This window comes from Nyctereutes procyonoides, unplaced genomic scaffold, assembly GCF_905146905.1.
Source record: "Nyctereutes procyonoides isolate TBG_1078 unplaced genomic scaffold, NYPRO_anot_genome, whole genome shotgun sequence".
Classification (NCBI taxonomy): domain Eukaryota; kingdom Metazoa; phylum Chordata; class Mammalia; order Carnivora; family Canidae; genus Nyctereutes; species Nyctereutes procyonoides.
Window position 1 is genome coordinate 1,527,229 of NW_026575144.1, and position 27,162 is coordinate 1,554,390.

At 36.8% G+C, this 27,162-nt stretch overlaps 1 protein-coding gene across 4 annotated transcripts in view; it reads left to right on the plus strand.

The window, feature by feature from the left end:
• The window catches only part of CTNNA3 (catenin alpha 3), a 1,663,516-nt gene that overhangs the window by 1,482,515 nt on the left and 153,839 nt on the right, over positions 1–27,162 (plus strand). For all 4 annotated transcript variants that reach the window (XM_055308926.1, XM_055308927.1, XM_055308929.1 and 1 more), the window contains one exon: positions 3,584–3,676. In XM_055308926.1, coding sequence (XP_055164901.1) covers positions 3,584–3,676 — 93 coding nt within the window. The remainder of the gene's footprint in view (positions 1–3,583; positions 3,677–27,162) is intronic.

Sequence of the window (27,162 nt, forward strand, 5' to 3'; positions counted from 1 at the left end):
ATAGTTTTCCTGAATTCTCATATAAGAAATAGATGAATAATAACTGAGTTTATTAACACTCTTTCCAGGAAAAAAAAAAAGAAGAAGAAGAAGAAAGATATCTTTCTCTTGGTTTGATTAAGAGCCCAGTTCAGAGAGGGGAAGTTATTTGCATCATCACTGAGAATCTATGTGAGTGAATCTTTGCTGGGCCCAGTTTAAGGGATAATTTAAATCAGATTAAAACAAATCTTTACTGGGAACTTAAGAAAGAGCAATATGTGTGGAATTATATTAAACCTTGTTCAGCACAGGACTTTATATACTCAAAATGGGTTGAATGTAATTAGAAGCAGCTAGTAAGTATCATATCAATCCAGAATAACAAATTTGGAGTAAAATGGAGATATTCAAATTGCCACAAATGTTTTATCCAAAAATATAAAGTGTGATGGGAGGAGGGTTAGAATAGTGGAAGAAGAGGAGAAAAAGCAATAGAAACAAAGAAACAAACTTTTCCTACACTCCAGCTGTTTGTTGGCGAAGTAATTCTTACTTAAATCTTCTTACTACAATTGAGCCTCTCAATAAACTTCAGGGTTAGGTATTATTATGTAAAACTTTGTTCTGAGGAAACCAAAGTTTAAAATGGTACACAAATGCCCAAAGTCCCACAATCACTGATCAGAGGGCCAGAATTCAAATTTAGGTCTCTATTACTCAACATTTTTGGATCTTTCTAATACATGACGCTGCTCTAGGATAGTTGGTCTCCCTTCCCCTAGAATGAAAATTAATTAGAAATACACACACACACACACACACACACACACACCTCCCAGATGTTTGCATCTTCCAAAATTACTGGATGAGTAGGAGGAAGCTTTTTTTAAGAGTGTAAAATACAGGGTACCTGCATTCCTCTTCTCTTTTACAATGCTTGCTTTATTATTATTATTTGTCTTCAGCCCTGAAGTAGTTAATGTATCACCTCAAAAGTGATTAGAGTATTCCTATTTCTCTCTTAGTTTCCACTTAATTTAACTATAACATTGTATATTTAACTTGTTATTTTTGCAATACCAGCCAACTGCTTGCCTTACAGAATACAAAATGCTGCCAGCAAATGTTTTGAACACTCCCCCACTGATTTTGTTTCTGAAAAGAAGAGGTCAGTTGTGGTGACTTTGCAAGAAAACTGATTAGTCCTATGTTAAAGACAACTCCTGCACCCTCCACCCCCCCCCAAAAAAAAAACAGAAGTATGTGGGCGTAAATGGTAGGCTTATCTCTTCCTGCAGTATCACCAACAAAAATGGTTCTTATGACTTCTGACAGCAGCGGTTGTTCTTAGTTTCTGTTAAGTCACTTTATTTTGAGTTGAATAAAATAATGGAATCAATGATGAAGTTATATGTCACCTCACGGTAGAGTATAATCCAAGTTATTAACAGCAGACATTTATAAGGAACAGATCACAGTAGGGGCACCAGACAGCCTCAGTTGCAAAACAACAGGACCCAAGAAAAGGAATTTGATCAATTGAATTTATTCAGATGTTTCAGAGGCTGGTGATATATCAAGGAAGGAAATAGCAAAGATTCTTTCTCAAGAATACTATGGGAAGAATACACAAAAATGGCTAATAATAAAACATGTGTGGTTGTGTAGAAGTTCCACAGCAGTGAACTCATGTTATTAATACCTAAGAAAATATAATAAATTGCCCTGTGACCATAGTTGCACAGTGTCACAGCAAAAAAGGGGCTGCATGTAGAAATAAACATACATACATAACAATTACTCAAGGATACTAGAGGCCTTGCCAGGAAGAGGATCATTAATATCCAACTGGAATTCGTTGAAATAACTGCAGAGGATTGGGTGATGCTCAGTGCATCTCGTAGAGCTTTAACAAATCCGAGGCCACTAGTGTTAGGAAATAGGTAGTTTTAATTATTGCAAGTTCCCATCTCTGGAGTGGTCCAAGGGAAGGTAAACTCTCCATAGCCTTGAAAATAAACAAAGGCCTGTGTGCAAAGCAAGGTTGAAGGGAAACCAGGGCTGGAATGGGGAGGCAAGCCCTGCCCTTTCCCAGTCTTTAACAGCCATATGTACAGAAGAGATCTTCCACTTTACATTTGGTTGCTTTTCATGAAAACTGATTTCTGCATTTCTTACCAAGGCTTTGTATTAAATGAATCATACATAATTTAAATGAAAATAAATATTAAATTAATTCTTAAGTGCTTTTACTTGGATTTGCAATAATGACAGATACCTTTAAATTATTGGCCCAATGAGATTAAGGAGAAGAGATTAAGTGAGATTAGGAAAAATAATATAAGATTGATAAAAAAATTAGTTTGAAATGTGGAAGATGGAAGCACAGTAAAGGTACAGTTAGGATGAGTGTTTGCTATTGCCATTGATAGATTTTCTTATGCTCATATCCAATCAGCTATCACTGATAATTTTACTTCAACCATTCAAAAGCATGGATGTGCTTCTTGTAGTGATAGGACAGCAAGTAGGGCAGACCCAGTCCTTACCTCATAAACAACTGGCTGCCTGATTCAACAAACAATCATGTATGGTGAGCATTATGACAGTAGAAGTAGAGGGATCTGGAGAGGCTTGGCAGAGAAACCCAACGAACCCTTGTCTTCCTGAGCAGGACACCACCCTGATATAAGACGTTTGAGCTGAAATTGATAAAAGGAAATGGAAGTAGGTTAGCTATTTAGACACTGAAGTTAAAAAATTTATTATTTAATTTCCTAGAAAAGTTAAATTCGTAATAATTTTTGTGGCATAAAAAAATCCCATGGCATATAGTTTTAATTATAATTGTCCCATCTATTTATCACATGTGAACACCTACTTTATGATGACAACATAGTGCTTAGCCAAATTACTATTCATCCAGAGAAAAGCTTCCTCTTGATTATTTTGCTTTCTTTTTCTTTCAACATTTATTGGGATATAATTCACATACCACAAAATTCACCATTTCAAAGTGTAAAACTGATTTTTTTTTTTAGTATATACACACAGTCATGCAATCATTACCACTATCAAATTCCAGGATGTTGTGAGCATCCCAAGGAGAGACTGCACACCTATAAGCAGTCATTGTTCACTCCCTCCGCCTGGTTTAGGAGCCACTAATCACATTTCTGTCTCTATAGACTTGCCTGTTCTAGACATTTCATACAAGTGGAATAATACAACATATGATCTTTTGTGATTGACTTATTTCACTTACCATAACATCTTCACCTATGTTGCAGCATGTATTAGTACTCCATTTCTTTTCAAAGCCAAATAATATTCTATTTTATAGAATTCTGTTTATTCCTCAGTAGGTGTTTGTTTGAGTTGTTTCTACTATTTGGCTATTACAATTGGTGGAGCCTTGAACATTTTTTTTTTTACAAGTTTTTGTGTGGACACATATCTTGATTTATCTTGGGTATATATCTAGGAATAGAATTTCTGGGTCATATTGATAACTCTGTGCTTTTTTTTTTTTTTTGAGATACTGCCAGACTTTTTTTTCCATTTGCATTCTCACCAGCAATGCTTTGCTTTCTTTTTATAGACCCCAGAGGAACTGGAGGATGTTTCTGACTTGGAGGAAGAACAAGAGGTACGCAGTCACACCAGCATTCAGACTGAAGGGAAAACTGACCGGGTAAGTTACCTCCCTGGGAGGAGAGTTGTATGCTGTGCCCTCTTCTTGTCAATCAGGCAGCCTCTCACAGGTGGGACTCCTGGATCTGGAGCTGGTTTTGTAAAGCACAGGAGGAAGAGCCTCAGAATCTAGGGGCTGCAGCATGAGAGGAATTACTTCCTTGACCTTGAAAGATCACAGTCAGACCATTTTTGATCAGGTAGTAAATCGCTTCATACCACTTTTGATCTTTATAGTAGTCAGGGGAACATGAAATTGAAATGTGTACACATTTGTTTAGGGTAGAAAAGGGAAACCAAGAAGTTATAAATATGCTCTGAAATTCTAGGAGAAAAAAACACTTCTGTGAAACTTACCCTTTTACTTTTCTTCCTTTCTGCAATGTTGCCTTCTCCTCTTACCCTCAACACACACATATACACACCCCTCCAAAGATGCTGATCAACTTCTGAATTACTCTGAGATGTTGTATTTCACTTTACTTAGAACCAGTGAAAATTTGGTTTCCTAATCAATGATAGCTTTCTGCTGCAGACCAGACTACACAGTTTGGGTCTGAAAGCCAGGCAGTATAGCGTAGTAGCATAGCAGCTAAGACTAGAACACATCTAAATTAGTCATTCCTTGCTGTGTTATCTGGGAAACTTAGTCAACCTTTCTCTAACATGGTTCTCTGATCTGTAAAATAAGAATACTACTGGTACTCTCGATATGTGGATTATTGTGAAAATAATTAAGTTAACTAGTAGCGCACTTCACACACTGCTTAGCTCATAATAAGTTCTCGATAATCATTAGTTATTATTTGTAGTTGTAGTATGGATAGTATAATTATTATCACTATTATTATTATTATTATTATTATTAATTGGTTAAATTCAGTGACATTACCTTAGGAGATGGATAGAAAAAGAAAAATTTAAGACAGTTCCATATGCTCAAATGTTCAGATTACTTAGAATTGACATATATTAGTCACTTATGTTCTATTAGAAATGGTGATTTTCTTGAGCTTCCATTCCTTGATGATTATTTGGGTTAATTCTCAACCCTCCAGAAGCCAGTTCATTTTGGAAACTCTCTGGGGGCACCCAGCATCTGAAATAAGTTTCCTTCAAATCTAGTAGTCATCTTTGGTAAGAGATCAATTTTCACAAATGGCAATGGATTTGGAAATAAATTTTGCTAACAGTATAGTTTGCTCATGCTTTCAGGTAAGTAAATGAGTGATTCATTTAGGCTATGGAGGTAGCCACTAGAGGGGGAGAGTAGCTGTCAGGACTTACAAAATAATTGATGGAGGAACTTTTGTTACAATACAGGTACCTTTTAGGATTCTGGGATTAGGATCAACATAATATACTTCTCATTCTGGATCATCACATATAGACAATGAAGTTTTGCTTAAGACCTTGAGACTTAGAAACTTCAAATTTCTTCATCTAAAAATGGAAAGAATAATATCATGCCTTCTCACAGCATTATTGATAGCTTCAAAGAGGATAATGCAAATGAAAGTCTTTTATAACATTTATAAAAATTTATGCTTATTTTCTTAGCATATATTTTAAACTTCTTATTACTACTATTTTGATTTGTAACTTTGCTCTTGGCTGGGGTTACAGGCCAGCTAGATACCCCCTGACTATTGTAATGTAAGAAGTTGATGATCTCCATGGTCCTGGATCTTAAGAATCTTTCATGGAAGCCACTGTTTCTAACCATGTAGAAATCACCCTGGAACTGCTCTGTGTTCTGGATTTGTGTTCTACTGTGCACAGTTCCCTGACAGGCCAGTTTGTTTGGAATGGCCCTGGCAACACCCTCACTAAAGTCTAGTGGCAAGTTAGCACCCTAACCATCAAATCTACTGGGAGTAACATTATATACAACCTGGTCAGTTGCTGTTCTAGTAAATCTCCCTGCATAAATTCTGAGTAGCTTAGATTTTATTCATTTCCTGCCTTGAGGCTTCTCTGAAATTGCTGTGTGGAATCCCTCTGGAAGCTGTTCAGATATTCTAATACATACACAATCTTATGTGAAGCATTAATACTCCACAGAGCAACCTTGATGAACACTCTTATATTCCTTGGATAGACCATTTTGCATTTTCCATAGGTCTTCAGAGGGTTCCCAGTGGGCTCAAGCCATGCCTCTACCATGGCAAACACCTTGATAATATATCTTTGGATTTTCCTTCCTTTATTTTTTTCCTGATCCATTCTTCCCAGAATCCCAGTTCTGTTCCCCAAGATTTCATCCCAGAATAAGTTACCTTCCATTTTTAGGTTCTGCTTTTGACGAAAAATAAGAGAAGATAGTCACAGCATATGAATTACTTAATTATCACATTAACTTTGATATATTTATATATTATCCTGATATATTTATATATTATCCTTTATTATATTATTACTAATAAGATCACTGAGGCACAGTTTTATATAACTTGTCTAGTAAGTGGATTATGTTTTCAGATAAAGAACTTTGGTGATTACTACATGTCAACTCACTTAAAATACAGAGTTAGTGAAATGAGTCTTTTACTAACAAGCAAATAAACCACCACCACCACCACAATGAATTTATTCACCATCAGTGGAAAGAAGGGATGTTGTAGTAGTCTGAGAGATGGAGGAAGAATACAAATTTTCTTTTAAATGTTAAAGGGCAATTACTGTATAGTATGGGTAATTAACTCAAATAAAAATCTCTCATTGAATATCTGACTTGTGAGTTTATTCCTACAGATTCTGTACCCATAGCAGGCCAGCTCAAAATGTCCCCCACCCAAACACCTGAGCAAAATGATCATGTTTAGATAAGTTTTATGATTTCTTTCATGTATCTTGCACCCCTAACAGACCTCATATTCTCTATAATTGTAATTCTATGTTTGGAATATATTTCTATGTTCAGTCTCATATGCATTGAGACTATCTAACATTCCGGATGTTTGCATCCACTGGACTGAGTATATCTTTTGACATATTTCCCAAATACCATCAGTTTGAGAAGATATCGTAAGATTTTGAAATGGATTGAATACTCATGCCATGCTCTGGTCACTGAACAAGACATGTGCTTGGGTTCCTTTTTGTTTGCTGTTAAATGTCTTTTTGGTTCTTGGATTATGCAGACTCTGCTATATCGAACATGTAGTAGAACCAATTTCAGGCACTGTTTAGTAATGGAGTGACAATTATTTATTATCATTTTACTTTCTGCATTTCACTCCCAGTAGCTTTGGCTCAACATCATCTGTTATTGCTGTCATCAGTGGCAAATGCCACTGGGCATTGTAAAGGTCTATAACCAACAAATAATGATTTAGAGTCCACAGCCAATGAGAGTGAAATACTTAAAGACCAATAGTGCATACCTTATGAAATAGCAAAGGAACAGCAATAGAAATTAGTGATTATTTTAATTATTAAACATGAATACTCACTGGACCAAGAGTGTGGTTATATACAGTAATCAGGCTTTCCACAGTGATATAGGAGTGTGATTTTGCTATTGATTTATAGAACATTCTTTAAAGATCTCATTGTTTATTCTGTTCATGCTCTTAGCAAGGATAAAATAGAAATCTTTTATCTTAAAAACTGAAATTTGAAAGATACATGAAAATAGACTCCTGTGAAGAACATCAAATTTCTAAACCTACTGATAATAAGACTTTTTGGTAAGTCCTAAAGCTTTCTAAAAGATTATACTAAATGCATGCTAACTCATATTTTCCATTTAAACAGAACAGTGCCAGCTATCATTTAACACTTTATAGTTTACAAAAAAATTCCAAATTGGTGTCTTAGTTAAGAAAAGCCCTGGAGTTTATTTTTTCCCTTGATTTTACTAATTAGGGAATTTAGCTCAAAGAATTTCAGTAGTTTATGCAAATCATGTAGACTGGAGCTAAATCCCAGGTCTTCTGGCACCAACCATGCTCTATCCAATATAGCACACTTGTAAACTTAAGTAGAATCTTACCATCCCTCAAGATCTTGTTGCCCTCCTGTTACAGCCAGCATTATGGAGTTGATATTACAATTCCTCTACTAGAAAAATGACTCATGAAACTAAAGAGCATAAACCATAAGTATCAGAACTTCTTAAGCCTCACAAGTTTCAAAATGTCTCAGGGTTACAATCTTCCATAAATAACAAGATTGCTTTGTTGATTACCATTCATTTTTTTTTATAAATTAATTTTTATTGGTGTTCAATTTACCAACATACAGAATAACACCCAGTGCTCATCCCATCAAGTGTACCCCTCAGTGCCCGTCACCCATTCACCCCCACCCCCCGCCCTCCTCCCCCTCCACCACCCCTAGTTCATTTCCCAGAGTTAGAAGTCTTTATGTTCTGTCTCCCTTTCTGATATTTCTCACACATTTCTTCTCCCTTCCCTTATATTCCCTTTCACTATTATTCATATTCCCCAAATGAATGAGAACATACACTGTTTGTCCTTCTCCGGTTACTGTGGCCAAGTTCAAAAAGGGTGTTGCCTGAGTTCTCCTCTGGGATTTTGATGGAATCTTGTCTCACATTTAGATCTTTCATCTATTTTGAGTTTATCTTTGTGTATGGTGCAAGAGAGTGGTCCAGTTTCATTCTTCTGCATGTGGATGTCCAATTTTCCCAGCACCATTTATTGAAGAGAGTGTCTTTCTTCCAATGGATAGTCTTTCCTCCTTTATCGAATATTAGTTGACCATAAAGTTCAGGGTCCACTTCTGGGTTCTCTGTTCTGTTCCATTGATCTATATGTCTGTTTTTGTGCCAGTACCACACTGTCTTGATGAACACAGCTTTGTAGTACAACCTGAAATCTGGCATTGTGATGCCCCCAGATATGGTTTTCTTTTTTTTTTTAAATTCTCCTGGCTGTTTGGGGTCTTTTCTGATTCCACACAAATCTTAAAATAATTTGTTCTAAGTCTCTGAAGAAAGTCCATGGTATTTTGATAGGGATTGCATTAAACGTGTAAATTGCCCTGGGTAACATTGACATTTTCACAATATTAATTCTGACAATCCATGAGCATGGAATATTTTTCCATCTCTTTGTGTCTTCCTCAATTTCTTTCAGAAGTGTTCTGTAGTTTTTAGGGTATATTTTGAGAACCATTTGAATGGTAAATGGTTCTCCAACCTTTTATTTTCAGGTTGTAGGTGTCCTTCTGTCTAAAATGAGTCTCTTGTAGACAGCAAATAGATGGGTCCTGTTTTTTTATCCAGTCTGAAACTCTGCGCCTTTTGATGGGGTCATTAAGCCCATTCACGTTCAGAGTTACTTGAACTTCTTCTTAAAGGGGAGTTTTAAGAGTCCCCCTTAAAATTTCTTGCAGAGCTGGTTTGGAGGTCACATATTCTTTCAGTTCCTGCCTGTCTTGGAAGCTCTTTATCTCTCCTTCCATTTTGAATGAGAGCCTTGCTGGATAAAGTATTCTTGGTTGCATGTTCTTCTCATTTAGGACCCTGAATATATCCTGCCAGCCCTTTCTGGCCTGCCAGGTCTCTGTGGAGAGGTCTGCTGTTACCCTAATATTCCTCCCCATGAAAGTCAGGAACTTCTTGTCTCTTGCTGCTTTAAGGATCTTCTCTTTATCTTTGGAATTTGCAAGCTTCACTATTAGATGTCGAGGTGTTGAACGGTTTTTATTGATTTTAGGGGGGGATCTCTCTATTTCCTGGATCTGAATGCCTGTTTCCCTTCCCAGATTGGGAAAGTTTTCAGCTAGGATTTGTTCAAATACATATTCTGGCCCTCTGTCCCTTTCGGCGCCCTCGGGAACCCCAATTAAACGTAGGTTTTTCTTCCTTAGACTGTCATTTATTTCCCTTAATCTGTCTTCATGGTTCTTTAATTGTTTATCTCTTTTTTCCTCAGTTTCCCTCTTTGCCATTAACTTGTCTTCTATGTCACTCACTCGTTCTTCCACCTCGTTAACCCTCGTCGTTAGGACTTCTAGTTTGGATTGCATCTCATTCAATTGATTTTTAATTTCTGCCTGATTGGATCTAAATTCTGCAGTCATGAAGTCTCGTGAGGCCTTAATGCTTTTTTCTAGAGCCACCAGTAGCTGTATAATGGTGCTTCTGAATTGGTTTCTGACATTGAATTGTAATCCAGATTTTGTAACTCTGTGGGAAAGAGGGCTGTTTCTGATTCTTTCTTTTGAAGTGAGGTTTTCCTTCTAGTCATTTTGCTCAGTGCAGAGTGGCCAAAAACAAGTTGTATTGGAACACGGGGGAGTATCACTGGTCCGTCTAGCTGGTCTTCTGGGGGAGGGGCCTGCTGTGCTGATTTTCAGGTGTTAGCACTTGGGGGAGCTGCTCTGCCCCTGCCTGCTGCAGGGCTCAGCGGGGGTTGTTTACCCCGTGGGACCCAGGGAGGAACAGCAGCAGTTGCTATGGCAACTCTGGAAGCCTGGATTTAGCCTCCGCAGGAACTACGGGGCTCGGGGCTCTCGGTTCTCCGGTTCTCCCTCTGCAGGGCCTGGAGGCTCCCGGGCGGGGCCGCTGATGTGCTCAGCTCGGGGCAGGAGCGTCCTTGCTGTCCTGGGCCCTCCCGGCCTCTGCCTGTCCCAGGGGGAGGCCGGATCCTGGGCTGTGTCCCGGCGCCCTGTGCTCCGGGGCCTGCGCTGTGGGATTCGCGCTCCCGCCCTGCAGCTCCCTCCCTGGAGCCGCGCCCGAGCCCCTCCGAGCTGCTCCGGTCGGTCCCCGCCGTGCGCGCTGCAGCCCTTAGGGAGCTCGGCGCACTCTCCCGGGGCGCAGGTGTCTGTTAGTGTCCCCGGGAGCCCGAGGGCATCCCCGCCCTCCTGGGTCCTGCTCCAACTCCCTGCGGGCCCCTTTCAGCCCGGGAAGGTTGGTGCAGCTCCTGCTCCTCCGGGACGGGGCTCTCCTGTCCTGGGGACGCTCGCCCCGGCCTCAGCCCGGCTCCTCGCGGGGCCCCTCCCCCTCGGAGGCCTTTTGTTCCTTTATTTCTTTTTCCCCGTCTTCCTACCTTGATAGAAGCGCGAACTCTTCTCACTGTAGCATTCCAGCTGGTCTCTCTTTACATCTCAGGCCGAATTCATAAATTTTCAGGATGGTTTGAAGGTTATCTAGGTAATTTGGTGGGGACAGGTGACTTGGGGACCCAGCTCTTCCGCCATCTTGCCCCTCCCCTCCTGTTGATTACCATTCAGAAACTATATAGTGGCCAGTCCTCAGCAGTGTCTTCTGGTGGATAACTTCACTTAGATGAAGTAGAATATTAATCAGATAGAGTCAGACAGTGGCAGACCTTGTAGGACAACAATTCTAGATATACAAACACAGAATCTAGAGAAGAGAGGCAGTTTATTCCTCAGTCTCTTATCACATTGACCTCTGTGATATCTCCATAGAGCAAGCATTCTAATTTCTAGATTACTAGATTTCTCTCCTCATTTAAGAGACTCTCAGGAAATAAGTAAAGTGTCAGCAGGGTGGTGGCTAAAAGTATGTTTCTTATGCTTACCTGGGGGACTACAGTAGTTTTAGAAAGACAAGAAAACATGAGTCACCTGGGTGGGTTAGCCCATTAAGTGTCTGACTCTTGATCTCAGTTCAGATCTTGATCTCGGGTCATGAGAAAGAAAAATACACAATAAAATAGATTGAAAGAGAGTTTTGTGAGTGGGGAGGGTGAGCAAGTGACTTGTCTTTACTATGATCGCCTTATAATGTAGAGGTGTATGAGCATGGGAATCGTATAAGCTGTAGTTCAAATCTGGGTTCAACCCATTACTATCCATTTGATCCTGGAAAAGTTAGTTTACATTTCAAACAGTTTTCTCATCTGTAAAATTGTGATAATAATAATAACAGTATCTATAGTCATTCTTGAAGATTAAGCTAGATACATGAAAAATTTCAGTTCAGTTCCTGGTATTTAGGAAGTGCTCAATAAATTTTATTTTTATTAAAAAATGAGTTTTGTGGTAAGTGTAGACTTGTGTGTTAGTGTTATACTTTGACTTCCTTTTGAGTAGTTCAAGGAGCTTTGTAGGGTACCTGGGTGTCTCAATAAGTTAAGCATCAGCCTGTGCTTAGGTCATTATACCAGGGTCATGGGATTGATCATCCTTTGTGGAATGAAATCTTGTCATTTGCAACAACATGGATGGATCTAAAGAATATAATGCTAAGTGAATTAAGTTAGAGAAATACCAATACTATATGATTTCAGTCATATGTGAAATTTAAGAAACAAAATAAATGAAAAAAAAATTTAAAAAGAGGCACCCCCCCCAAAAAAAAAATAGACTCTTAACTACGGAGAACAAACCGATGGTTGCCACAGGGGAAGTCGGTGGGTAGACGGGTGAAATAGGTGAAGATGATTAAGAGTACACTCATCATGATGAGCACTGAGTAATGTATAGAATTGTTGAAGCACTATATTGTACACTAGAAAGTAATATAACACTGTAAATTAACTACACTGGAATTAAAATAAAAAAAATAAAATTTCCTTTTATTTCTCTACTCTTATCCAAGAAGAACATACGTCCTAGTAATTCTTCCTTCTGTGTATACTACTTGAAAGCCAGTAGGTCTAAAAAATAAACAAAAGATTTTGTTCTGTCTCATACAATTTAAACTTTGATGAGTGTCTTGTAGATGAGACATTTAACATTACTGACAAAAGCCAGACTTTTATTTGAAAGTATTTGAAGCTGTGGTCTCAAAATGCTGAAATTCAGTTTAGTGAACATAACATTAAGAAAAACACTTGAAATGTATAATTTCAATTGTAGTCAGATCATATTTCATCATGATGAAATTATACCACCTTTTAAAAGATATATTGTTCTTTGTATTTCCTGATGATCCAAAATTAAAGAAATTGTAACATGTAGCCTTTGATGATTATGATTTGTCATATCTTTAGTGTTATATTCCCTTTAGAGTATATAGTTTGCTCTGTCTTAAAGAATATCTTTAAGTCCATTGAATCTATATAAGTTCTATACATAGAAGTAATTGGGACAGAAGTAAGAACAGTTGCCTAGGTTACTGGACACAACCTCAAAATGTCAACAGCAGCAAATGAATTGGAGCATGTCAAATCTTAAAATACAGGAGATGTTTCTTGGGTTAAAAAAGAAAAAAAAAAGCCATCATGTTGGTGATTGGGAGAATGTCCTCTTTGTGACTTTTTACATGCTGAATCAGCTAAATACCCTCTAGTGACAATAGGAAAATGCCATGAATGGGTGGTTTATTTTAAAAATTGGAAACATTTTAATAGGCCCTATTTATTATTAGAATACACTCTCAATAACTCAAATTTATACTGAATTAACATACAAAATATGGTAAGATATGACCTCATTACTTTTCTCTTGATATAATTTGGTTTAAGTTGTTATGGGAAACGCAGTTTACAGAAGCCTGGATGAAATTGTATTATTCAAGCAGTGCTACACTAAGCAATGTATTTTCTCTTCATTGGTTCTCTTTAATTTCTACTGTGTACCTGGCAATAAATCTGCTTTCCTGTCTTTCTGGGTGATCATTCTCAATGCTTCATGGTTTCCTCTTCCTTTATCTACTTCTCAAACATTAGGGTTCACTGGAGTTCTGATTTAAGCTCTATAGTACTCCAATTCTTCCCAATTTTCCTGAACACTCTCACACAGTCCCAAAATTTCTAATGTCTACATAGATAACTGAATGTAGCCACATCCTGTCTTGTAAACTCTGGCTACTTACATTGGTAGGCCTGTAAATTTTCTCTCCTCCTGTGGCACTTGCTGTTTTTTTCTCTCCTCTTGTGGCACTTACTGTTTCCAAGCCTGAATGCATTGCCTTACCCTACAAATCTACTCCTAACTCCTAACTCTATTCCTTATAACACTTCTGTACATTTGGTTGAACACATCTAAACCTGGGAGCCATTTTTTTACTCCCCTCCACAGCTAGTCATACAACAGGTTCCAACTTTACTATCTTCTAAATATTTTCTGAACTTGTCTATTTTTCACCACCCTCATCATCACTACTTTCAAAGAAAATTTGCATTGGACAAAGTTAAACAGGAAAGGAAGGCTCTATTTAAGGCTATTCCAGTAGGAGAGAGAGACCAGAACTTTGTTTGCATTTGACTGTCCTGGAACAAGGGGCTGTAAATTTTTGAGAGATGGAGTGAGGGAGACTTCAGACCGACTGTTTTTTTAATTGGCTTTGCCCAAAGGAAAAGAGACATTCTCCCTCCTCATGACAGAAGGCACTTTTATAATGTGGAACAAGGTGCCGTCTAAAGTTAGGTTCCTGTCCTCCCACAGAGCCTAGGAGGTAGGGGTTCTATCTTCTCTGATGATTGTGTTTCAAAGGGACAGCTCTCTAGGTCTCAAGAAAGTCCTTGTTCATAAAGCTGTTGAGAAGCATTTAGGAATATTTACATCTTAAAGGGGCAAAGAGAGAATTTACAGTTACAAGATCTGTAAAGTATAGACTATAAGAAAAGAGAGATGGGGCCTAGAGTCAGAAGGTAGCCTGTCTAAGACTTAGTCAAGCTGAGGAGAACGTCAAGACCACCTTGGTCACTATCTGATGATTGTGGTCACTATCTGGGTGACCTATCTGAGGTCCGGTTCTATCATCTCTCAACTAGATTTCCTTCAGCAGGCTCCCAAATTATCTCCTGCCTTTATTAAACCTCCATTCTCTCACTTGAACTTGAGATGATATTTTGAAAGTGTAAATCTGTCATCTATCACCATGCATACACCTTCTTCAAGGTCTCACTGTCTCCCCTTATCCTTAGCACAAAATGGTGTTCTTTAATGCCCTGTGTAAAACAACCAGATTCTGCTTCCTGCTTCTTTCTTCTGCCTCATGTTTCACATTTTCTCTCCAATCCCTTTCCATTGTATGCATGTCTTCCTTCCCATAAGCAAGCACCAGGCTCTCTGGTGGTCTTCCCTCACATCCCTCAACTCATCATCTTCCTCTTCACCAATGAAGACCTGCTCATCATTAGGATTCCAGGTTACCATTGACTTCACTAATACAAATCTAAGAGTAGTTTCCTTCCGACATTCAGGCCTGGATCTGAATGTAACGCGTGGAGATTCCCATATCATGACATTCATTGTGCATGCATAATTTCTTGCATAATGATGTTTCTTTTCCATTCATTAAACCTCATTAGTGCAGGGAATGTGATTTTTATCTCATTTGGTGTTATATTTTCAGAAAGTCCCACATTGCCAGGTACAGGTATGTGAGAGACAATGAAGAGAACCTTCCTTTTGTAAGACATTTTGCCTCAGAAGTATACTAGAGTTCCTCAAGATATTGAGCCTAGAGGATTACATTAATTTCTTTCTTGCTCTTTCTTCCTTCTAACAGCTGTACCTACTTGTGTCAGATAAATCTTACTATAAATTGCTAGGTCAGTACTCTGAAATATTCAATGGCTCTCTATTACCTAGTCCCTGCTAGTATAAATATTATTTGCTCCACTTTTTTTTGCCAAAATCCTTTGCAATACCCCCTTATTCCTGGCTCTATAAAGTATATAAATTCAAAACTTTAAAAAAGAGATTTTATTTATTTATTCATGAGAGACACAGAGACTTAGGCAGAGGGAGAAGCAGACTCCCTGCAGGGAGCCCAATGCAGGACTTGATTCCAGGACCCCGGGATCATATCTGAGCCAAAGGCTGACTCTCAACCACTAAGCCACCCAGATGTCCCAGAAAACTAAAGTTTAAAACATTGCATATTATTTTATCCCAAAATTCTTGTACTAGAGTTCCTTTAATAAATATGTCTTGAGATCTCAATCCAAAAAGATTGTTACCAAATAGCTAACATACTTTCATTTATCAGACAATGGAATCATATTGAAATATATACATTTTAACCCTGCCTTGGTTTCTGGGAAATTCTGAGGTAAAATTAATGGCCTAGTAATTAATCTTAGGTATATTTGACTCTTTGTTCTCATTCTATTCTTTTGTTTTTCCTTAGACATAATTAATCTCAAATACAAATTCTGTTTAAAATATTTAAAATATAACTATTTTATTACAGTTTTCCTCCAATATATTGTTCTTTTTACTACTGAGGTAATATATTTTAGAGTGAGAGGAGAAAGCATATCCAGTATTGGATGCCTGGATGACTCAATTGGTAGATCATGCAATCTTGATCTCAGGATCCTGAGTTCAAGACCCACATGACGCATAGAGCTTAGATAAAGGGGAAAAAAAGCATCTCCAGTGTTATATCTTTTTACAGTAATTTCAATGTCTGTAATTTAAGGATAAATCTCCTTACTCTTTTGTTTAATTATAGAATAGAACCTTGGAACTTATAAATGTATATATACTATTTTTTAACATTATTGGATAACCCAAAAACTCATGTATGAAGTTATTTATAAGGCCAATGGAGCACGAATTTAAGTGACACATTGTGATATTTATATGCAATTCACTTGCTCGTTAGTGAAATGAGCCTTCCTCCAAGCTTTAAATAGAGTATTTTCTTCTCGTTGATGAATTCACAGCAGAGGAAATAGCAAGTAGAAAAGCCTTGGAGGCAAATGTTAGTGAGGCGAGAGGAGGTCTCAAGCTGAAAAGGAGGGCTGATCTTGTAGGGAACATAAACCACTGTAAGCTTTTTGGCTGTTATTTTGAAGCTATCAGAGGGCTTTGAGCCAGAGAGTGACATAGATACTTATACTTTAAAGGGGTCATTCTGAATGCTGTGCAGAAAATAGTCTGAGAAATGCTATAGGAGGAAGTGGGAATTTAGGAAGTCATTGCTGTTTACCCAGGTGAGAAATGGAGACTGAATCAAAGGTTTTATAAATGGAGAAGTTGAGAGCTATTGATTAAGCATAGATATATATGGAAATGATAACTGAATTTGCTGAAGACTTAGATATGAGTATGAGAGAGAGAAAGGAGTCAAGGACACCACAAGACTTTTGACTTGTGAACTGAGAATGTGGACTTGCCATTTATGTCAATATGGGGGGGGGACTGAAGTGAGCAGCTTGGAGATGGTAGAAGAACAGAAGTTAATTTTAGATATGTCTGGTCTAAAACGTCTATTAGACATCCAAAGAAAATGTCAAGTAGGCAGCTTTGAAATTTATAAACTAGAATGGAAGTCACCTCACATACATAGCTTTATATTACCATTTTATGACCTTCTAAATTTACATTGAAGTTTTACATGTTACATGGTGACAATTTTTTTTTCCTCAAAAGAAATTAGTATTTTTTATCAAAATAAATTGATATTTTAGCTTTAGGTATTGTTTCCTTCTACTTTCAGACCTAATCCCCAGCAAATCTCCTCTTTTCTGACACACTTACTCTTTCAAACATCAACTTTTTTGCAAAGCCACCACTAATTCCCCTGCTTAAAACTATACTGGGGCACCTGGGTGGCTCAGTGGATTAAGCATGGGACTTCAACTCAGGTCATGATCTCAGGGTCAGAGGATTGATCTCCCGGTCTGGCTTTCTACTCTGGGGGAGTCTGCTTCTCCCTCTCCCTCTGAACCCACCACTAGTGCTCTCTCCCTTGTGCTCTCTATCAAATAAGTAAATAAAATCTTAAAAGAAAAACAAACAAAAAAACACAAAAACTATGATTCCCAACCAACATATAAAGCTCTTGACCTCACTTTTTATTTTTTTTCCATAGTACTTCCTTTCACTGTGACATACTACATATTTATTTGTCTGTTAAGTCATCTACTAGATAGTGAATTCAATGAAGGCAACTATTTTAATCTTTTTTCCCTTTTGATGTATTCCCCATACTTAAAACAGCATCAGGCACATAGTAAATATGCCATAAATATTTACTGAATGAATAAATAAATGAATGATGCTGACCTTATGATGTGCTTTGAGAAAAGGAAAATGTGTAGAAACTTTGGAGGAAGGGGTTTTTTTGGATGTAACATTTCTATATAACCAATATATAATTTGCTTACAAAATAAGTGAGATAATTATATTTTTTAAAAAAAGTAATGCTTTAGTAAAGAATTGCCATAGTTTAAGAAAGAAGATGATAGTCATTTGGAAAAATTTTCTGAGGCTAAAGTGTTTAAACAATTCTTTGCCTTGTCCAGTTGAGGTGCTTATAATGGACATCTGGCTTCCAAGTGCTGCCCTATTTTTTCCATTCTCTGAATTATTCTCATTGAAAATTTTCTATTTCTTTTAATGTTGAAAACATAACATATATAAACTAAATAATTTTGAATTATTAGTCTAGAGTGAAATATGAAATACATGCTTGCTTCTTTTCCTACTAAGGACAATGTGTATCAAGTAATGTTTAGGATAGAAAAAAAAGGAGCTCAAGATAAAATATTGTTTTAAAAATCCTTTGATATTCTAAAAATTACCTTGTGTACTGAAAGTAACGCAGTCTAAATCTGGGTTTCTATATATGCATATTTTTAATCCGTGAGTGATAATTAATATGTTTAATTTTTAGAAATGTGAACATGTATTTCTTATAATGAGTTGCATAGGCTATAACACTACCTATAGCTAAGGCTTGGTTAAAATCCCATGTAAATATGAAGGAATGTGGACCATAAAAATTTCCCTCAGAGTGGAATCATCAGCTCTATAAAACTCATGTACTTGTAAGAAATAAGGCTTTTTAATATTTTTTAATTTTTTATTTATTTTTAATGTTTATTCAAATATAATTAACATACATACAGTGAATGTATATAACATATAACATACAGTGTTTTGTTAGTTTCAGATGTACAAAATAATGATTCAGCAATTCTATACATTTCTCAGAGCTCATCAAAATAAGTGTACTCTTAATTCTGTTTATCCATTTCGCCTTGCCCCACCTAACTCCCCTCTCGCAACCATCAGTTTGTCCTCTGTATTTAAGGTCTGTTTTTCTGTTTGTCTCTCTTATTTTTTTTGTTCATTTGTTTCTTAAACATTCATGAATGAATGAAATGATATGGTATATGTCTTTGTCTGACTTAATTCACTTAGCATTATATGCACCCCTACATTTATTGCAGCATTATTTGTAATAGCCAAAATATGGAAACAACTCAAGTGTCCATCTACAGATGAATGAATAAAGAAGATACGTATGTATATACAATGGAATGTTATTCAACCATAAAAAAGAATAAAACCTTGCCAATTGCAACAACATGGATGGACTTAAAGAAAAAAGTACTTTAAAAAGTTATACCTGGGGGCTCCTGGCTAGCTCAGTCAGTAGAGCATGCAACTTTTAATCTTGGGGTTATAAGTTGGAGCTCCACACTGGGTAGAGTTTACTTCAAAAAAAAATCTTGAAAAAAAGAAGTCACACCTGGACATGTCTCCCTCTTTCTGATCTTAAGATAATTGAAAGAAAGAGAGCACAGTTTTTGGAATCAGACTCCCAAGTTTGAATTTTGATTCTGACACAGCTATTGACATTAGGTAAGTTACTTAACCCCTATGTCTCAGTTTGCTTATTTTTTTGGAAATGGAACTACTCACACCATAGAATTATTGTGAAGTTTATGAGTTAATATTTGTAAGAAATAGCACACAGTTAAGTGATAAAACTTTAGTGACCATGGTGCTTATTGCCACCAATACTACTATCATTGCCATCATCATCATCATCATCGTTGTCATCATTGTCATTATCATCATTTGTGAAAAGATTCACATTTATAACCTTTCTGTTAGCTCCTCAGGTTGGCAACATTCACTTTCCTGATTAGTCTTCAAATTCCCCAAAACAATCTGTGGAGAACCAATATGATTGGCTGAGCCAAATAAACTTCCTTGTATGTGTAAAGCCTTTTGCGTAGGATTTTTTTTCATGGCTTAGTTTGTGGACGGTGGCCTCTGAGTCAGGTTCCTGCACTGATCCATTTTTAAGCTGTAACTGAAAATAAAAGAAACTCTATGTTGTTTTCTTGGGTAGAAGATTACAACGGGAGCAATATCAGGTATAAGGAGACACTGGCTGTGTTGAATGTTAAGATAGGCACACAAAGGATAATATTACAAAAAATCAATGCCATACTATTGCCAGGGAACTAAGAGTCATCTGTATCCATGAAATGTCCACAAAACACTTGCTTGTATAATTCATGATCCTGGGTCATATATGCAAGGAATTTGTGGTCCACAGAATAGAAATGTGAAGACATTACAACCTGGCTAATAAAATACATTTCACACTAATAAAAGCAAGTGCATTGTACAAGTAGGAAATTTGAATAAATTCTAGAAGTCTCTGACTTGAGAATATACAGCAACTGTCTGTTCAGGCTGTGTAGATAAGGGGAGGCATTCAAAATTTTCCTCATCAGTCCAGGGGATTTTATATAAAGTGTAAATTATGTACTTCCAAAGCAATAATTTAGAAGATTTTTATTCCCTCTACTCTCTAGCTACCATGAGCCCATCCTGGAAATTAAAAGTGATAGATTTTTGTCTCCCTCCTCCCTCTTAGGCTCAACTAGAGATGAAGTGTTCAAATCCCTTTCCAAGCAAAATCCAGGGTGCAAAGGGGAACCTAGATAGGTAATAAAGAACCTAGTTAGCAACGAATCACTTTATGGTTTCAATTTACTTGAAAGGTAGAACTTTAAAAGAAAGAAGAGCCCTCTTGAATTCACAATAAGACAAATTTATCTTTATAATAGTTCTTTTTCAAACTGTAAATAGTGGGATGCCTGGGTGGCTCAGCACCTTTGGCTCAGGGCGTGATCCTGGAGTCCCCGTGAGGAACCTGCTTCTCCCTCTGCCTGTGTCTCTGCCTCTCTGTCTGTGTCTCTCATGAGTGAATAAATAAAATCTTAAAAAAAAAAAAAAACACCTGTGAATAGCACTGATTATAGTTTCCTGATGGAACTTTAAAATTTTACATATTACTAAAATTGAGTTTGATAATATCAATTTTTAAACTCTTCCAATGTCCTGTTGTACTAAAATTACATATCTATTCCTCTGGTGTAAATATGTGTCTTTGAATAAGCATGTCATTTTCTATAGCCTATTAAATCAAGAAGGAATTATATACCTGAAATTAGGCAAATGTTACTTGGATCACCATGATCATAGAGTTGGCATCCAAAGCATACTTTTGGGGAAGTTGGAATTATCATAGTCTTCCATGGAGGAGTCAGAATGACAAGAAAATACACTTCTAGTTTTAAAAATTTCAAAATTTATTTTCAAAAGTTATGTCTTTTATCCATAATGTATCTGGATATATCCTGGCATATCACAGTTGCCTACTTTAAGGATAATAATATTAATAGTAGTAGCAGCAATAACATAAGAATTATTTACCCAATGCTTAATATATAGCAGGCACTTTAAATTTTTAAATTGTTCTGCAAATACTCTTTGAGGTACATATTACTATCTATCCCCACTTCAAAAATATATATAGAGAAACACAATGGTTATGTAAGGCCCAATATCACATAGTGTGAAGTAACAGACCTGAAATGTTCTTGCCTCCTGACCTACCTGCTTGTACTCCTGCTCTTCCACTGCACAATATAGCCACCCTTCATACAGACCAGGCTTTCTATAGGACTGCTTGAAGAAAATCAGAGCATACTCCTGGCAAAAGTGCTGTATTTATGGGGGATGAAGCCTGATACAAAAATTTGACCTTAAAATCTCATCCCAAATGGCAAGAAAATTCATTTTAAAATTGAGCTAAATGGAAGTAGAACCAGGGCTGTTATTATAGCTGTTATCCATATCCATTTGCTTGCGATTGTAAACTATATTAGGAAATGACAAAGTTAAGAACTACTGTCACTAAAATTTCTTAAGATTATATAAAATGAGGGGGTACCTGGCTGGCTCAGTTGGTAGAGCTTGTAACTCTTCATCTCAGGGGGTTTTGAATTTTTGAATTCAAGCCCCATGCTGGGCATTGAATCTACCTCAAAATAATTTTTTTAAAATATTTTAAAATTATATAAAATTGAGATGCCTGGGTGGCTCAGCTGTTGGGTACCTGCCTTCGGCTCGGGTTGTGGTCCCAGGATCTGGGATCGAGTCTGCTTCTCCCTCTGCCTACGTCTCTGTCTCTCTCTCTCTCAGTCTGTATCTCTCATGAATAAAAAAAATAAATTTTAAAAAATAAAAAAATAAAATTATATAAAATGGAGTGATGGAGATTCCATTTCCAGGTTATAGTTTCTGAAAATATGCAGAGCTCCTTTAGTTCTATTTGCTTCTATTTTTTTTAAAGATTTTACTTATTTATTCACAAGAGACATGGAGAGAGGGACAGAGATATAGGCAGAGGGGGAAGCAGGGACTCGATCCCAGGATCCCAGGATCCTGGGATCACGACCTGAGCCAAAGGCAAACACTCAACCACTAAGCCACCCGGGTGCCCTTGCTTCTATTTTTATAAGAGATACTAAGAGGTAAACAAAAGGGCCCTGGATTTAAAGTCATCATTGCTGGGGTAAATCCTGGCTCCTTTTGTTAGAGACTAGATGACTTTTACTAATTTATTTATTTCTCTGAGATTGTTATTCCTTATATATCAGTTTAGTTAATTCATAGCTTGAAGTATTGTAATTGGAAAGAATGTATGTAAAGGATCTGTACAGCGATAGAAACATAATAAATGCCTAACACATGGTCAGCTTTATTTTAGTATTTATAAAATGCAATAACATCTAATCACAAGGGACTCATATATTGTGCACTGAGTTTAGTATAAGCCCTTTAAGTCAAGGTGAACCAGAATACATTTAAAAAATGTGTTTTAATTTACAGAGAAGGAATAGAGAAATAGGCGTGAAGAATGGAAAATGAAGAGGGGAAGAAGGAAAAAAGGAAGGAGGGATGAAAGAAGGAGGGAAGGGAGATTATGTTGAGATAGGGAAAGCCCTCTATTTATCAGGAGTGATAATGTGCAATGAACTGAAGAACATGAATAACACAATCTGTACTAGATAAAAAGAGTAAATATTTATTTTTGTGACCTTATGATAATAAAGGACTCTCTATGATACCAAAGGCAGAAAAACAAAGGAAAAAGCAAGCAAACTATACTTCTGAGAACATGAAAAAATAAACCAAAACAAACAAAGCACAAAATCAAGTCTGAAAAATTGTTAGAAGACATCAATTTGGAGAGCTAATAATCACAATTTATATAAGAAAGTGTTTATATATAAACAGATTTTCACCAATCACTAAGAAAGAAAATGACTCCACTTCCTCCATCCTACCTCCCACCAACAGAAAAATGGGCATAGGACCTGAAATGGATAGCCATAAAAAAGCTACTTATTTACTTATTTTTTAAAAAGATTTTGTTTTTATTTATTCATGAGAGACACAGAGAGAGACACAGAAGGAGAGGCAGGCTCACTGTGGGGAGCCTGATGCTGGACTCCATCCCAGGACCCCAGGATCATGACCTGGGCCAAAGGCACGTGCTCAACCATTAAGCCACCCCAACATGCATATTTAAAATGAACAGGTACATAGTTGCTCCCTGTCATCAGATATCTCAGAATTGCAAATGCAAGGTGTTGAAATACTATCTTTTAACATATTTGCAAAAATAAAAGGTTGTTAATATCCATTGTTAGAAAAGTTTTTTGGAAAATGTACACTTATACACAGTTTTGGGGGATATTAATTTGGGTAAACTGAAGGGAAATTGAAAATTATGCATTTATTTTGTTAAAATTCTTCCTCTTTGTCTTCTAGAATTTTTCCTCCAGACACATTTACAGAAAAGTATCCATTACTTCCTAATACACACAAATATATGCATATATATGAACACAAAATCTATCTATCTATCTATCTATCTATCCATTTGTCTATGTAAATGGAAAATACCTGATAATCATTGAAAACTTGTAAGTAGATAAAACTGGATCTATACAATGAAATAAAAGATTTAAAATTGTGATGAAGCTCTATTTTACAGATTATCTAAGTACTTTATATTGAGTTTGAAAATAAGAAACAACAGAATAGTGTATGTGATATGATCCATTTTTGAAATATATATAATTTGTAGATATAATCATATATATACATAATATTCGAGGATAACCATTGAAATTTCACTTTCAAATCTTTGGTGTATAAAACAATATTCTATCAATACACAAGTACTATGTGGAAAGCCCAGAGAAAAAAGAAGTCCATCATACCATATACAGTTTATGCATAATTGTATATACCCACATGGTCCAAATAAATTTTAGGAAAAAAAGAACTACCTATAGTTTATCTAGAGAAAATCATGGTTATAAATTCATTCCCCTGCCAATAAGCACATGGAATCTGTGTCAAAGTATTAGAACTATGGTTAGTGATTAGTTTTTCAGTGTGGTCAAAATTGATAGTGTAGAACTTCACCACTGCAGGTCTGTTGCTAAATTATTATTAAGAATGATTGAAGGAAAAATATAGGTCAATTGACAGACTAACACACCAGATACTGTTACTGGTGGAAGAGTCTGCATTGTATGAATGGTCTTGGTTCTTGGATTCCCCATGAAAGATTTACCTGAGGATCTGTGCTTCAATTAAAACAGCCAGAAAGAAGATAGCACAAAGCAGTTTCTTAAGGGCAGTACACTCAAGATGAGAGAGCAAGCAGGTCCAGAGATAGCAACTACATAAAGATTAGGGGTGTCTTCTCTGTTTGTGTAGGTTATGGGTCATAGCTAGCATCATCTCTGAGTGAGGTTGTTTCTAAACATCGAAGGGACTCCTCCTGCCATTGGAAAGAAGAGTTTTGGATCCTACAATGTTCTTGTTTGAATTGTCATGGTCACTTTTCCCCATGGGGATGAGGGTGAGGGTGATGGTGATGACATCAAAACCACAATGTAAATATATTATAATGAAGCTACAGGTTATCCTGGAGCAGAAGTTGGAGAATGCAAGTTCTGCACCTGTGATGCTTGGTCTGTCAGACGTAGGATGTTGGAAGCCATAATGCCAGGATGGTAAAAGCCCCAATGTTAGAATGTCCTGCCCTCAGGCTTCTAATGTGTCACCTACTTATCATCACCTTTGCCCCCAGCTCATGTCTAACTAACTGCCTACCCTGGCAATATCCCTAGCTCCTTAACCTGGATAACACATGAGGATCAGTTTGAGCCAGTGTCTGCGGACCCTTGGTCAAAACATTAGACCTGTTATATTATTGACATTTTGGATCAGACAGTCCTTGTTGTGGGGAGCTATCTGTGCACTGTAGGATATTTAGCAGCATCTCTGACTTCTACTCAGTAGCGTGTTCTTCCCAATTGTGACAACAAAAATCATCCCAAGAAACTGCCAAACAATGAGGTGATGCTGAGAGGGTAGGGGTGAGGTAAAACCAATCACAATACCAGCCATTCTTTCTTGGGAAAGTTTGTCCTTTGCCATTTTTGGTCCTTACTCATTATTTTTATATTAAAATACTCTACTTTTTTTTTTAATTGATAGTGAACTGGCTGGTAAGTTTTTTTGTGTGTGTGTTAAAGTTTTTCTCCACACTCCTTTTCGTTTGTTTGTTTGAATGTGTGTGTGGGAGGGTGTTTGTGTGTTTTATGACCCTACTTGGTAAAATAGAATAATTTGCCGCATATGTTTATCCTTCATTTTCTCTTTTTATTTTTGCAGGCCTGTGCAATCCCATCCTTAAGTACCTTTGGCAAAAAGCATTCTATCTCATCTTTTACTTTGAAAATGTTTCTAATTACTATAGATTTTTCTTTGTGAGCTGTTTGTGTTGAGGCTGCAATAGACATGGTATATATCTTTCTGAAAGGTTCCTCCAAACACCCTGGAGTTTTACCTTGGAAAGCTTCACTCATCGAGGCCCTAATTTTATTATGTTTGTGTTTATACATGAGCACGGCTTTCTCTATATCCTCAGTGCTAAGTTAAGCTCATGTGTCAGATGCTGCCTCTTGAGCAGAGTCTCATTTCTGGTTCATGAATGGAATTTTATGTGGAAAAACCTTCTATAATGCTAAGTGCCTTTCTAATCCAGATGTTTGCCTCTCCAAATTCACATTCAGAAGACAAGAAGAATTACATTTGTTTATTTAATTTCAGTATGTGTTCTGACCATATGGATTTAATTTATACACATTTAGTGGATTGTTAGTGCTGCTGATAGGGGATAGGTGTTACTGGTAACCCTGCGTTTTCCTGGGTATAGCAGCAAAGGAATGTTTTACATGTTTTGAATCTCAGACAGTAATTGTACAGATTTTAACATAAATATCCATGTAAAATAATTTCTTTGGAATTGCATAAAAGGAATTAAATTGCCTGCATTGCATATGGAAGGAAGAGTCCTTTAATTGAGATCTGACAGGTAATTTAGTGGTAGATTTCAGAATATATCAAGCCTTGTGATATTTGTTTGAAGAATTATGAATTCTATAGTCAGTGTTATGATGAGCTTAAATATATAAAAATGAGCTGGGTTTTTTTTTGCACTTGAACTCTTTAGAACTGTTTGAATCATTAGAATAACATACATACATTGTGACTCTCTGGGAACACTCTTCTGTGTTTTCTCTTTTTTTTTTTTTTTTTTTTTATTTATTTATGATAGTCACAGAGAGAGAGAGGCAGAGACACAGGCAGAGGGAGAAGCAGGCTCCATGCACCGGGAGCCCGATGTGGGACTCGATCCCGGGTCTCCAGGATCGCGCCCCGGGCCAAAGGCAGGCACCAAACCGCTGCGCCACCCAGGGATCCCTGTTTTCTCTTTTTTAATCATAAAATAAAAAAATAAACTAGGAAATGCAGAAATAATGTTATGCTATAAATAAGGAAACAAATTATTCAAAATACCACACTATTAACTCCACACCAATAAGCTATAATCTATTCCAGGTGTAGTTGAATTGCACTTTGAAAATTACTATGGTCCAAATGACTGGATGATAACTGGTTAAATTATACCAACATACATCAAGTCTCAGTTTGCTATACTGAAAACTCATGATGAGACTAAAATGGTTTGTTCAAAGTAGGCCAGCAAGTGAATGAGAGAAATCCATCTCAGTGCTTCTCTATCAGGTAGCATTTCCTCTTCCTACCACTTTATCCATATGCCCCTTTCTCATTTATTTTCCCTAGTGATTTATTTATCCCCAACATATTCATTTTACTAATAATTGAATAAAATACAATGTCAAAATTTTGAAGTGAATATCTCTTTTCATTCTTGTTTGGCAGATCTTTTTAAAATATGTGTATCTGTGTTCTTTTGAAAGATCATAAGGCTCGATCTTGGAAAGAGGAGCTAGTTTGAAATATTCTTTTATAAATTCTTCAGTGTTGATTTTTCACACGTTGCTTCACTTTGTAAATTGACAAGGAAGGCTTAACCATTTTCCATTGGAAGAAATCTTGACGATTCTTATCTTGTCGGCAACATCCAGAACGTCTCA